This window comes from Amia ocellicauda, chromosome 3 (assembly GCF_036373705.1).
Source record: "Amia ocellicauda isolate fAmiCal2 chromosome 3, fAmiCal2.hap1, whole genome shotgun sequence".
In the NCBI taxonomy this organism is placed as follows: domain Eukaryota; kingdom Metazoa; phylum Chordata; class Actinopteri; order Amiiformes; family Amiidae; genus Amia; species Amia ocellicauda.
The window spans coordinates 15,437,309-15,450,125 of NC_089852.1; the positions used below are offsets into that span (position 1 = coordinate 15,437,309).

Sequence of the window (12,817 nt, forward strand, 5' to 3'; positions counted from 1 at the left end):
TGACACGTTTTGGAATGGTGCGTGGACAGACATGAAAAGTGGGAGAAGATTTTGAAGGTTAAAAAACGTAACCAAAACGAAACAAAAAAAGTGTAGTTTTTGCATTTTTGAAAATAGGGTTGGGTGGTTTAGGGAAGTGCTGAATGGTGGTAATTAAAACTGGCATAGAGGACGCCCTTGCGTTACTGGAGTGCAACACAAAGGGGCGCTGTTACTTACTGAGAGAGGCGACGGCCTAGGAGCGCTGCCGCTCCAGGGCTGCATACAGCTCACCGCTCCACTGGGCTGTCCGGGAGGAGGCTGGGGGCCCTGAGACAGGTCGTGGGAGGACAGCGGGGTGGAGTCAAAAATAAATAAGGGGTCACATAAAAAGGTCAAGGGGCAAAATAAAATAAACATATTAAGCAACTGAAAAGAATACTACTACTACAAAAAAAAAAACAGCTTCATAGAAATAGAAAACGTTTAGGCATGAAAAATAAAAAGCAAATGAGTGAAAAACAAGGGTGAAAGTCAGAAGACATCCACTAACTGCCCCCTCCCAATGCTGGTCATGAATATTGTCCTCATATTGTATTCTGGTAAGGAAGCCTGTGAATGAGTTTCAGGAAAACACAAGGCAGGCTGGCTATGGATTCACTCTTCTCCATTTTGTTGATTTTTTTTTTTTTTAAACATTGCTAGTCTAGAATTCCCTGTGGAGGTTGATATTGGAGTAGAAGAGACCAGACCAAAACGACAGTAGGTAACAAAATACACGTAATGAGAATACAAAATAAGGGCCAAAATGCACTAGGATATGAAAGCAGAAATTCTCCCTTAAAAAGCCATCAAAACAACTGCATGGCAACTGCAAACGACAATTTTATTACCAATTTGCTGAAACTCCTGTACGACAAATGGGCAACATTGGAATACATTTGATTCTGGACTGTTTTATGCATTTGGAATTACACCGTGTTACTGATGATTGCATAGCATCGTTCATTCCTCAGGGAGAGCAATGCTATTGCGGAAATGGGTAGGACTGCCAGCAACATTATACCTCACGCCTCCACAGCTGCTGCCTGTGTGATGCTGTGTGTACTGTATCTCATAGCGGTGTACAGTAGCATGGCCCTTCAGAAAGAGAATAAATGGAAACCTGCTGTATGTCATAATTCAAATGAAAAGGTAGTGAAGTATTCCATTTTAGACAGATGACCCCAGGGATGCAACTGTGTGTGCTGAAAAAAGGAATCCATCAAATCTTGCAGTCAGTCAGCTTGTGTGTTGCAATGGTCCATTCCAGATACCTTGTTAAATATGCCACAAAGGATAATGCTTTCAATGGGGTTAATCAAAACAGCAATGCCTCAGAAGTCATATAAACATTTCCAAATGCACTGAAAACACATGCTGCAAACATATTCTCAGAGGTATCACACACATGGTTTGTTCACTCATGCTGTTCTCGTAGAATGAGTGGGTGACGCTTTGGTTTTATATTTTACCCCCACCACCCAAAGCTGTGCACCTTGAACAGTGACCCCCAACACAAAATCAAGGAACACAGGAAAACCTATATTCTGAAAATAGGCGAAGATGGTGGGCAGGTTTTCTCAGAAGGAACACCATACTCAGTCATTCTGTAGGGACAGTCTGTGTATTACATTGGGGCAAGAGCCGCAGGTAACACTCAGATATTTGCAAAAGAGGAGACTATTATTTAGAGGTGACAAACACAGAACTCAGAGTGAGGAAAAAAGCATGAACAGTACAGAATGCAGCCTCTCTTCTTGACTGTTTCTCTGCTGTCTGTCGTAGTCTCGCTGAGCTATGGGACTTGGTGATCGTGTACTAGCTTGGACAAAAACTGTCTTGAGGGGAAACCTGGAGAACAAGCTTTTTCTCGCTGGAGTGTCACACACACACACACACACCTTCAAGGGAATACTAGAAGTCACTTGAGCTTTTGTCATATTCTGACACTGCACCTAAATGGGACGCCTAGAGCCATAGTCAGGGGCAAACAAATAATGTGAGCATTTTTATTCTCACACCAAGGTTTTGATACATCAAGTTGAACCTTGCAAAGAGAGTCTGCTTTGGTCATTTTAAGCTGAAGCACTGGATAATAAAGGCAGTAGATGATGTAAATCCTGGCTAACCTGTCCTCTTGAATTGGTATATCAAAACGCTGCATTGGATATTCACACTGAAGTAGGAGAAACTAGTTCACTGATCACTTAAGACCCACACAAAATAATAAAAAAGCCAGGTTTCGAGTTTATTTGCTGAATGGATGGCTCAGATCAGAAGATGTTAGTTTTTGATGAGAGTAGAGTAGTGTAGATCAGTTTGCTATGGCCCTGCACATACGCTTGGGGAAACGAACACTGCATGCGTTTAGTGAAACCCAGCCTCTCTCTAAAGTCTGCAGCCCTGTTTAGCTGCTGGGGTACTGACCACAGTATGGATCCAGCCTCCCATCTATTTTGATTGCTGTTATTTAATAAGAAGTGACAACGCTGTCATAACTCCCCTATACATCTGTGCCAAACGCCTGAGGCTTTTCAGTAGATGCAAAGACAGTTCCACATTTTTCATATGAGGCATGATGACAAATGTTACATTTATCATTGCTATTATTATTATTAAGTAGTAGTTTTGTAGTATTAGTAGCAATGGTAGTAGTAGCAGAAAAATAACTAATCACTAATCACTGATATTTGAAATCTTGTAGAAACTGGACATCACCCAAGAGTGAGTTTCTGAACATTATATTTGGAATCATGGAAAAGCACAGTACCTCCCCATGATTCAAATATGGAAACTTACGAGGCTGAAGTGAAAGTTATTGGCCAATTGGCAGTCATTATGCCCTAAACAGAGCATGACATTTTGTCTTTTCTATATTAAGTAACCCATTTTCATTTTCTTTAACCAGCCACATAAAAAAATAGTAATTCTTTTTGTATGCAAACTGGAATCAGGATTTCCAATCTACTGTACATTCCTAAAGCCTTAATACTAACACAGGACAGTTGCTGGCAGTGTACGGGTGCCCTCCAAAATGTGTCCTTCCAGGCCAATGCCTTCCCATCACTCTACAAGTCCACAGCACAAACAGCAGAGCTTCAGCATTCTAGGAAGGACTAATACACCACCGAGTTTCAACCTTGTAAGTCAACGAATCAAACCAACCTTCTCTCTGCCATTGACCGGAACTCTCTGGAGCCTAATTTGAAACATATCTATCTCCCTGCCTGCTGTCTTACACAGTAGGCTGCTGTATTAATTCTGAACACATGGGCCATGGTCATACACGTTGCTATGCTGTTCGTTACTTTATTAATGAGTGCTCCAGCACAGGTATTTGTCGCAGTTGTTCCATGGCTCTTGCCGGCACAGGAGATTTTGTTTGCCGTGAGAGCCCCCGGCCGGTGCTAACTGAGCGAGGGAAGAGTGGAGGGCGGTGGAGAAGTGACTGAGGCAGGGGGGAGGGCTGTGGAGATCCACACTGACCTGTGTGAAGATGAGTGTCTCAGAGCTGCGGCTGTCCAGGCTCAGTACGAAGCGGATGGACTGGAAGAGCTCCTGGATGCTGGCTCGGAACTGATCCTCCTCCATGCCGCAGGTGGCCCGCGAGTACAGGATACGCGACTGCACGATGAACTTGAACAGGTACTCCAGAGCCTGGGGGATGGGGGATGGAGGGGACAGGGAGAAAAGGATATAAGCAAAAACACACCCTTCACAAATGCACGTCTCCTTTCTAGTCTGAGCCCATGAAAGGTCTTTGCTGGGCATCTAATCGCTGCTTGGGAACGCCAAAATAATGAGCGTTTCATTCTGATTCTCATGTTCAGCAACATGAGTTTGATTCCTATCTGAAATATATATATCACTTCAAATTATTATATATTATTTGTATATATTCCAAACAATATGGACTGATACTAGTTGTCATGTTTTCATATAGAATGCTGTGATTATGAAAGTTTAATTCCTCATCATTACCTTGGGGACAAGGAACGTTCAGAGCTTCAGTGTACAATGGTCCCATTGTGTTTAATTATATCCTACCAATCTAATTCAGAAGTACCCGACAGAATGTAATGAAGTTACAGATATAAGTGCTTCCACCTGGACATCTACGAAGACCTTTTTTACAATGCTTCCTATTGAAAAAAAAAAGCTAATATTAATTTCTCTGCTCTCAAAAGATGGAGGCAGTGGCTGAGGTTGTATAACAGGCAGTACGAGCGATCTGTCTGAGGGATTGCTGTTGCTTTCACCAACTTTAATAATACAGAGACCTTCAGAGATGACTCTCAGCCAAGCTAAACACACTACACGATAAAAAGGAAGGAAACAGCAATCAAATTATGCAGCCGATTTTAAAATATAGAGAAAAAGCCTGTTCCTTGTTTTTTTTTTTTGTTTTTTTTTAACAAATGTAAGCAGTATCATTTATTGATGAGAGCATATTTAATAATACATTAAAGCATCTGCCACAATGCACAGCGCTGGTAAATATTTTATTCATTCTACCAGCTAAGCAGTTCTTGCATTTTCAATATATTATTCAACTTAATTGGCGAACCTATATTGCAGTCACTTTATCATGTTTATTGTTATGCAATGATCAAAGTTAACAAAGCTTCTTATTGCTGACTTTTACCGTTAGCTTATTCAGAATTTACAGTTAGTGTTTAAATACACAAACAAAAAAAAGATGAGTGATGAAAATAAATGATTTGGAAAGATGTCAGAACGAAAATAAATTAAGAATTCATACTGGCATATTTATTTTCATTTATTTATAATACTATGAATAGGGATGAAAATCACTTACTGAAGCAGAGTCCCCTACATACATACATGCAAACCTCTTAATGTATAAAGTCAAACTGTATCCACATTAAGGATATTTTTAGACAATATGGTGAGTATATATCTTGCCCTTGAGGTAGTCATCTGCCCTGCTTCTTTCTAACAGCATACTGTCATCCTGCATAGAAGATCATGCTATTCTGTTGGTGGGTGTAAATCATTATTATTTAAACTCTTAACATGTGCAGCACATCTTAAGCAATTTATGGGACCCAAATATGAATTGACAATAAAATCAGTTTCATTCATTTTTAATACCTGTTGCAAGGGTTTAATATTATTTATTTTTCACTGAAGTCATTTGTTACAAGAAAGCTGCACACTCTAAAAATAGATCAATCACAAAGACACCTTCAGGTCACATGATTCATCAAATGCATTAATCTGAGGGTGCAGTTCTGCATCACTCAGTTCATGGTGATGCTCTTGGTTTTGTGAATTGCGAGGCAGCTTTTGGGGAACAGACACCAACACTGTTGGATGGAGGGTCCATGTTAAGAGCAGCTATTGCAGGAGGCACTACCCTCACAATACCTACCCTCATGGCCTCCTGGATGTGGTCCTGACGGATGACCTCGGCTGAGCGATCCATGTACCACTTCAGACAGCGAATCAGCTCCCTGTGCCAAACACAGACAGCATCACAACAGAGCAGGGGACCTGGACTCATTACAGGTTCACAATCACCAGTTACTCAGTTTCTGAAGGTTCATCAGTTTCTACACCCATCTTAGACAGACAACTGGAAGGCAATTAGGACCTGAATTGACGGTGCTCCTCACAACACAATGCTCTTGTGTTTTGTATTATTGTTTACTGTGTAGTTGATTTTAGGTTTTTTAGACCTACCTGCAAACCAATTGTACTCTCGGTTTATATTAAAATGAACTGAGCAGGAAAAACTCACCACCTTACAGGTTACTGGAACCAGCAATTCTTGGGGGAAACAACAACCATGCTAACAGGTATAAGAGCTCCCCCATTTATTTGCTTCACTGGAATATTACCTCCATGATTCCTAACTCAGTAACTGATCCGCAGTTTATTTCTCCAAGGTCATATTATTTTCCATATGGACACTGCTGCTTTCTAGATTGTAATCTTTAAATATTTATGGTGACTTTTGAGGCACAAAAACATTGAAAACTACATCATATGATTTAATGCTGGTAAGGTGTTTTAGAGTAACAACTTCAGAAGAGATCAATATCCCTTTGAAGTAATGTACAAAGCATAACAAAGTCTAGAATATTTTTTTGTGGTAGATCTCTTGGGATTTCATTCCCATTGAGTTTTGACTCTATAGCTTTGGACTGAGCTATTGAAGGAGTTGATAGACAGATGTAACAGCTTGGAATCAGTAATACACAAGGAAAACATGATGGTGCCTTTTTTCCATTTGTATGCATATCAGGAAACACTCACCCTGATACTATGAGTTAAAGCATACTGACACACAATGTACCAAACTCACATTTGCTTGGGGGAAATTATGTAAAATGTATAAAGAAAGAAACGCTTTTCTCATTTGCTGATGACATTTTATTTATTTCATTGATTGCCCTTTGCCCCTTGACTAAGTTATCAAATTTAGATGTTTAAATACATTTTAAATGTCCAACCAATCTTGCATTTTCTATAAAGGAACAAACATCTAATGCTGTTGACAAATAAATTAGATATTCCTTATTAGTTCCCAAACACAGTGCAGCTGGGAATCACTGAACAAAAAGAACAAAAAGTTAAAAGTTAACTCTAGCAGAGTATTTTATACTTTTTGGGGACTTTGCAATATTAATCATGCCATACCTGTACAAAACTAAAAATACAATTAACTTAGAATTTGGTAACCTGGCTACATGGGTATTCTGGACATAGACTGTAAATAGCTGCAACAGTAATTGCCCATGGTTTTTCATTCCACATTAGGTTCAGAACATTTCAAACCATTATTTTACAGCTAAAAAGTTTAAGTTTAATTTAGTCCATGACATCACACCACACACAGACAAAAAAAAAAAAAAAAAAGCCCAGACTCTTTGATATGCACTTTCTGGCAGGTGCTGAAGGTAAATGTATAATGCAAAATCATTCATGACAAATGGGAGAGGCACTGATCCTTCTTACTGTACAAAATCTGCTTCAGCTTTTTTGTCATATAAACCTCTTTTTTCAATGATGAATAAATTATTTCATGTATCTGCTATTCAGGGCTAAAGGATAACATTACCTGTCAGTATTCTGATAGTTTTTCTAGGAGCAGATTTACCGACATCCTTAAAATTAGTTATGCCACTTTATCACCTTACTTATACAATGCCTGCAAATTGGCCCTTTTGCATTACTATGGGGTATGCCTTCAAATAAAATTTGGCACAAAAGTGTATTACAAAGAGGGGACAAAAGCTTCTTTAATACTTTAAAAAGCACCTAGCCACAATCATATACAGTTCTTAAGGGAGCCATAATGTATAATGTATCACAGCCTCTCTGTAAATGGACCTTTGTCATGAAAAAATGCCACCTTCTCATTCTTATCTTGACACTAGTACCTACTTGTAAGCCAGGGCTCCAGCAAAGTGCTTCTGGATGTAAGTGTCCATGACGGGACGGAAATGGTAGTATTTACTGTCCCGTAGCAGATTGATGATGAACACCTGGGACACCGGAAGAGACAAGGAATGTCAGTTCAGATTACTGTCACTGTACATTTAACCACGGACAAGAGCATTTGAGGTCTGTAAAGTCTTGACAGTGAAGGAAACAATGGCAAAACTAACACTGCATCAACAGTGCTGAAGAGACCGTTCACTCTGTGCATCCTGGTACAGAATACCTTTACAATCAATGCCTGGGTTGAAGGGAGATGGATATGCTTTTTTTTTTTTTTTTTTTTTTTTTTTAAACAACTAAATAAAATAAAAATTCTGTGTCAGGATTTATAAAATCAGATATTGTGCACATGCCACGGCCTTTTCCTTCATCCCCGGTAGAGTATTCACAGTGGGGTATTTTCTTGTGTACTTGGCTAAGCATGTAACCACCCAGTCTTAAATGAACGACACTTGATACATAATAAATAAGTGCAAATATATAAAAAATGAATAAAAGCTGAATGGCTTGTTCTCAACTCCTTCTAGTCTCAGAGACACAGAAGGTCAAACTTACACTAATATAAAGCTAATAACTTACTAACTATAAATCTATATTTTAACAGTATGATGATTTTTTTAAAATTTGTTTTCAAGTGTAAGTCCCTGTAAATATGCTTTTACTTTATTTTTGGTTCTGTACTGAATGCTGCTATCCCACTTACACAGTAAACAGAAAGATATCAACATTTAACGAGTGATTTTTTAAGTTTTTTAATCCATCTCAAGAGATGAAGTCCTCGTCCAGATATATTGTGGAATCTGGGGCAGTTTCCCAGGAAGCTTGTCCTGCTGTAATTTATGGTGGGTTGAAAGCTTCTGGATTTGGATAAAATAGAATAAAATACTAGAAACCAAAGTGCTGTGTGTGACAGGAGACGTGATTAGAAGAGTCGTTCTTTTAGGAGCATGTTTGGTTGGGCACAGTGCTAACCTCTTGCCTCATAATTCCCTGGACACTTTTGAAAAAACAGAGGTTTTCAATGTTGCTTTTACATTAACTCAATCTGTGTCTTAAACCTCTTCCTGTTTTGGCACTGATAATTACAGTACCAGCAAGTATGTTTATTCATCCATCCATTTTCATTAATCTCTTCATCCAGTACAGGGTCACGGGTAGCTGGAGCCAAACCTGGCAATGTTATTTTCTCAGTTTATTATATCTAACTAACTTTAGCTCATCTTAGTTTCATATATTCAAAGGGTTTTCCTCATCAAATATTTCTGGTTGGCTTTTCACACAGTTTAATGTGTAGAATTAATCTTAATAGATTTTTGTTGGCGAAAAAAGAACGTCAAACTACTTAATCAGGTAATTGTCTGAAACTGACACACTTTGGTACCTTGATTGCACAAGGGTCAGTGGTTAAGATGTAAGCAATAATACATTTCATGCATCTAGAATTAGTAGTCGGAAAATATTGAAGACGTTATATCATATTGTAGCATTCTAAGGGGGGGCAGCAGGGGGGACAGCATTAGTGTGCGGGCAAGGGACGGGAGAGAGAGAGAGGGAAGGAAGGAAGGGGAAGGAGTTTTCAGCGCGGAAAGAGAGAGTGCGCTAGGAGAAGTGTGTTGAATAGAGGAAAGGAGAGAAACTTTTTTTCATTTTACTGTGTACTTTTTCAATGCCTGAGTTCGGCTATAGCTGTTTGTTTGTTTTGACTGTGTAAGGCTGTGTGCTCCAGCCAAAAACAGGGACACAAATAAACCGGTTATTTGTGACTTTATTTGATGTGCAGAACTCCTTTTGTCTTTATTATTTAGTTTACTTTTCTGCAACTGTGATCGACCGCAAGTCATCACAATATTAATGGTAGACTGTATACAGAATTCAGAGGCACTGTACAGCACCCAAATCTCTAATGATATGTACAGACAGACAGGATGGTACCAGAAAGGAAAGTAGTGCAACCTTGATTTTTAATGAGGTCTCTTTAAGCAAAGCCCTCTGAGACTCTGAACCTGTGGTAGACCTGAACTCCTCTCGAATAAGCCTTGGATCACTGCCAGGTCTGCGTTTCAGACAATCCACCTGGATATACACTGCGATGGGAGAGGAGTTGATGAAACCTGTGTTGGTGCATGACTATTCAAGCACAAAGAATGGGATCGATATATTTTCTGAAAGATACAGAGCATTACATATTGATAAGGACTCTGGGTTCAGACAATAAAACTCTCGCCTCTGAATAATAATTCATATCTGTTTGCTTTCTTCCATTTCTTGCTTTTCCTTACCAATGACTGAAAAACCAATGGACCATACTTGTCAGTGTTGTCATCCAGAATGGAAAACAGCGTGTCTAAGATATCTTGCAGAAACTGGAAAAAAGAAAGGAAAAAAAGAGACACTTTAGATTAAAGCAACACAATAGTTCATTTTGTTTTACAAACACAAAAAATGCCTTTGCTTTTGTCAGGTTGATAACTTTAAAGAAAAGTATTTGTTTTTCCTTAGCTGACACCACTTAACACTTTACTTACTTAACTAAAGGTAAAAGTCACTGAAAAAAGTTAGCCCTTGATTCCCCAATGAACACTTCATAAAGAACAATAATTTTAATATATCAGAGAAATGTGTGATCCACATATCCTCACCTTAACGATTTCCTCCCCACTGACGTGTCGCAGGCGCCCCAGGATGTCCATCACACGGTCAGGGTGGGCCTTCCATTTCAGCAAGGCCAGGAGGTCCACTGAGCAGAGACAGACAGCATGAGCACAGGCAGGGGGGAAACACTGCTTCTCAACGGCATTACTTCCTGAACACTGTGGTGAGTTTGCAGTTATTCACACATTTAGGGTCAGTTGGCTATGTAGGAGAGCATTACAAACAATCATATAAAAAAAAGTCTGGCCCTGTATAGACTTCATCAGGACTGATTTCCAGCAGAAGAATCCAATTCATAAAGAAATAAATGTATTCAAATCAAAATAAGTACAATCACAGCAATAGCACTAGATAGAAACAAGGTCCCTACCTCAAACTAACATAAGCATTAGAAAAAGGGAAAACATTTTTATTTAATAAATTAAAGACAGTTTGTGATTACCATTCTGTGTGAGCTTGGTGGAGGACAGTTGAGTTGAGATCCAGAGTGTCTCCTTGGTGCTGCGCTGGAAGATGAGGCTGGACGGGATGTTGGGACAACCGTTAAAGTCCTCTTTGCAGCAGGGCAGGCCCAGGTACAGAGCGTGGTTACTGAAGGTGGTGTTCTCATCGCACTATCAACCACAGAGGAAGTGGTCAGTGCCCGGCTCACTGCATTACTAACATGGGTAAATCTAATGAACAGAGTTGATTTTCTCCTGTGCTCTGAGTTGCATGGTCCCACTTTCCACTCACCTTGTACACGTACAGTTCATGGCTTTCGTCAGACAGCGTTGTGCCATCCTCTCTCATCAGCGGAGTGAAGGCAAAGCCAAACAGTTTCTTCTCCCCTTTATCTTTCGCTGTAAAGAGCAGAGGACACCCAGTTGTTTCAATGGCTTAGTCCCAATGGAAAAAAACTCATGGTAGAAGAATGGGAACACTATCATATACAGTGTATTGGGCCCAACATTGTACACAAGCCTGCTGGAAACTGACAGCTCAAAAGAGGTGAAGTGTATGGGGCCCAGGTTAACATTAGCCTCAGCGCTTTATACACATTAATTATTCAATGGGGTTTACTGGAGTGGCAGCAGACAAAGTGACAATGACAGCCCAAAAACAGCAAGATACCAGAAACCCAAATGACAAAACCATTACATTGTGAAGGTTGGGACACTGCCTGTGGAAAGTCTTGTTTGGATTCCTACGGTTCACACTCTTCCAAGGCTCACAATAATAAATCACATGTATTGTTTTGCATCTAAAGTGTTACACCAAGGTGTAGTCTGTGACACTTTATGCTAACCGGACATCCAAATCTTTTGCACAAATATCAGTTCAAATGAGCTTTCTCTGATTTGAACACAGTAATTTGATGGCTGCCATTGCTATCCTATGGGAAGGTAACGGAGGGGTGGAGGGCCTCACTGGAGCAGTGTCTGAACTCGAAGCGCAGGTGGGAGCCTCGGAAGCGGTCCACAGGGATGGGCAGCTTGATGACCTCGCTCCAGCGCGGGCTGTTGTTGTGGTAGAGGACGAAGGAGCGGTGGTCGCTCACGTTGGGCTCCCCGGACCCCAGGCTTATGCAGTCCTGAGAGAGAGGCACAGACACAAAACACAGTGTTACCCACATTGCTGCTCAGGGACACCCACACCACACACTCCCCAACTCAACAGGATTCTGTTTTTTCCCCATTTTATTTTCATTGGAGTATCCAATGTACGCCAAAATTTGGTTTGAAGTCAATATTTAATCATAAAACAAATCAATAGGTAATATAAATAGATGGAAAGGTACAGAAAACTGGTTGGTGTTCAGAAATATGATTGCAAGTGCCTCACAGACGAAAGAAAATTGAGTATAAAGCTCTGGAATATTTGTAGCACAAGCATTTCATAATGTTCTGAATGTCAGGAACACTTCCTACCCACGCCATTCAAGTTTCAGGTGGTTTGCAAAATGTGATATTACTAGTTGTGAAAACTCATACATGTCCTGACCCTGGGGATAGAGGACAAGCATTCATTCTTAGTCCTCCTCACTCTCAAGTGGCTATAATGGAGCTGCAAATGACACACAGAAGGTAGGACAAAAACTATTGGATTCTAGTTATCTGATAAATCTGATAAAATGTTAAGTGCGGTGCATCTTACTTTGAGTATTTCTCCATCTGCATAGAGGACGTAAACTGTGATCTCGATGTTCTTCTGCACGCTCTTGCCTCCCCTCTCAAAGTCACCTCGCTCCAGGGTCAAATAGAGGTCATTTCGGATGTCACCTAGGCAACAATGAGAGATTTTGTGAAATAGGTCAGACCTTAGCCTAGTGCGCTACTGTTAAGTAGAATGAAACAGCGTACATCCTACTGGCACATTTTGATTACTCACCAGCACAACCCAAAACTGTTTTGTGGACTAATGGCCTATTTCCATATAGTCTTGACTGACTGATAACCAAGGTGTCAACTCCTGGACTCAAAAAGGCTGCCCATAGACAATGCCATTCTCTCATTAGCAACCCTGTGCAATATTACATTTCCAAAGGGAAACCCCTTTTGCCTGTTTAGAAAGTACTCCAGAGTGTTCCACAGGACACAATATTTTTCAAAAGCAAGAAGACAGGAAAACAGAAGTGATTTGATCCACTATATTCATGAAAGTGAAAGCAGGGTGGCAAGAATAACACAATCCT

The 12,817-nt window shown here is 40.1% G+C and overlaps 1 protein-coding gene across 1 annotated transcript in view; it reads right to left on the reverse strand.

Annotated features, from left to right (window-relative positions):
• Positions 1 to 12,817, reverse strand: part of dock3 (dedicator of cytokinesis 3) — a 326,247-nt gene that overhangs the window by 41,142 nt on the left and 272,288 nt on the right. Inside the window, exons 15-24 of the mRNA XM_066698297.1 lie at positions 12,280 to 12,404; positions 11,554 to 11,716; positions 10,879 to 10,985; positions 10,586 to 10,757; positions 10,131 to 10,228; positions 9,771 to 9,854; positions 7,435 to 7,535; positions 5,417 to 5,498; positions 3,508 to 3,678; positions 220 to 309 (exon numbers count right to left, since the gene is read on the reverse strand). Of these exons, the coding sequence (XP_066554394.1) occupies positions 220 to 309; positions 3,508 to 3,678; positions 5,417 to 5,498; positions 7,435 to 7,535; positions 9,771 to 9,854; positions 10,131 to 10,228; positions 10,586 to 10,757; positions 10,879 to 10,985; positions 11,554 to 11,716; positions 12,280 to 12,404 (1,193 nt within the window). The remainder of the gene's footprint in view (positions 1 to 219; positions 310 to 3,507; positions 3,679 to 5,416; positions 5,499 to 7,434; positions 7,536 to 9,770; positions 9,855 to 10,130; positions 10,229 to 10,585; positions 10,758 to 10,878; positions 10,986 to 11,553; positions 11,717 to 12,279; positions 12,405 to 12,817) is intronic.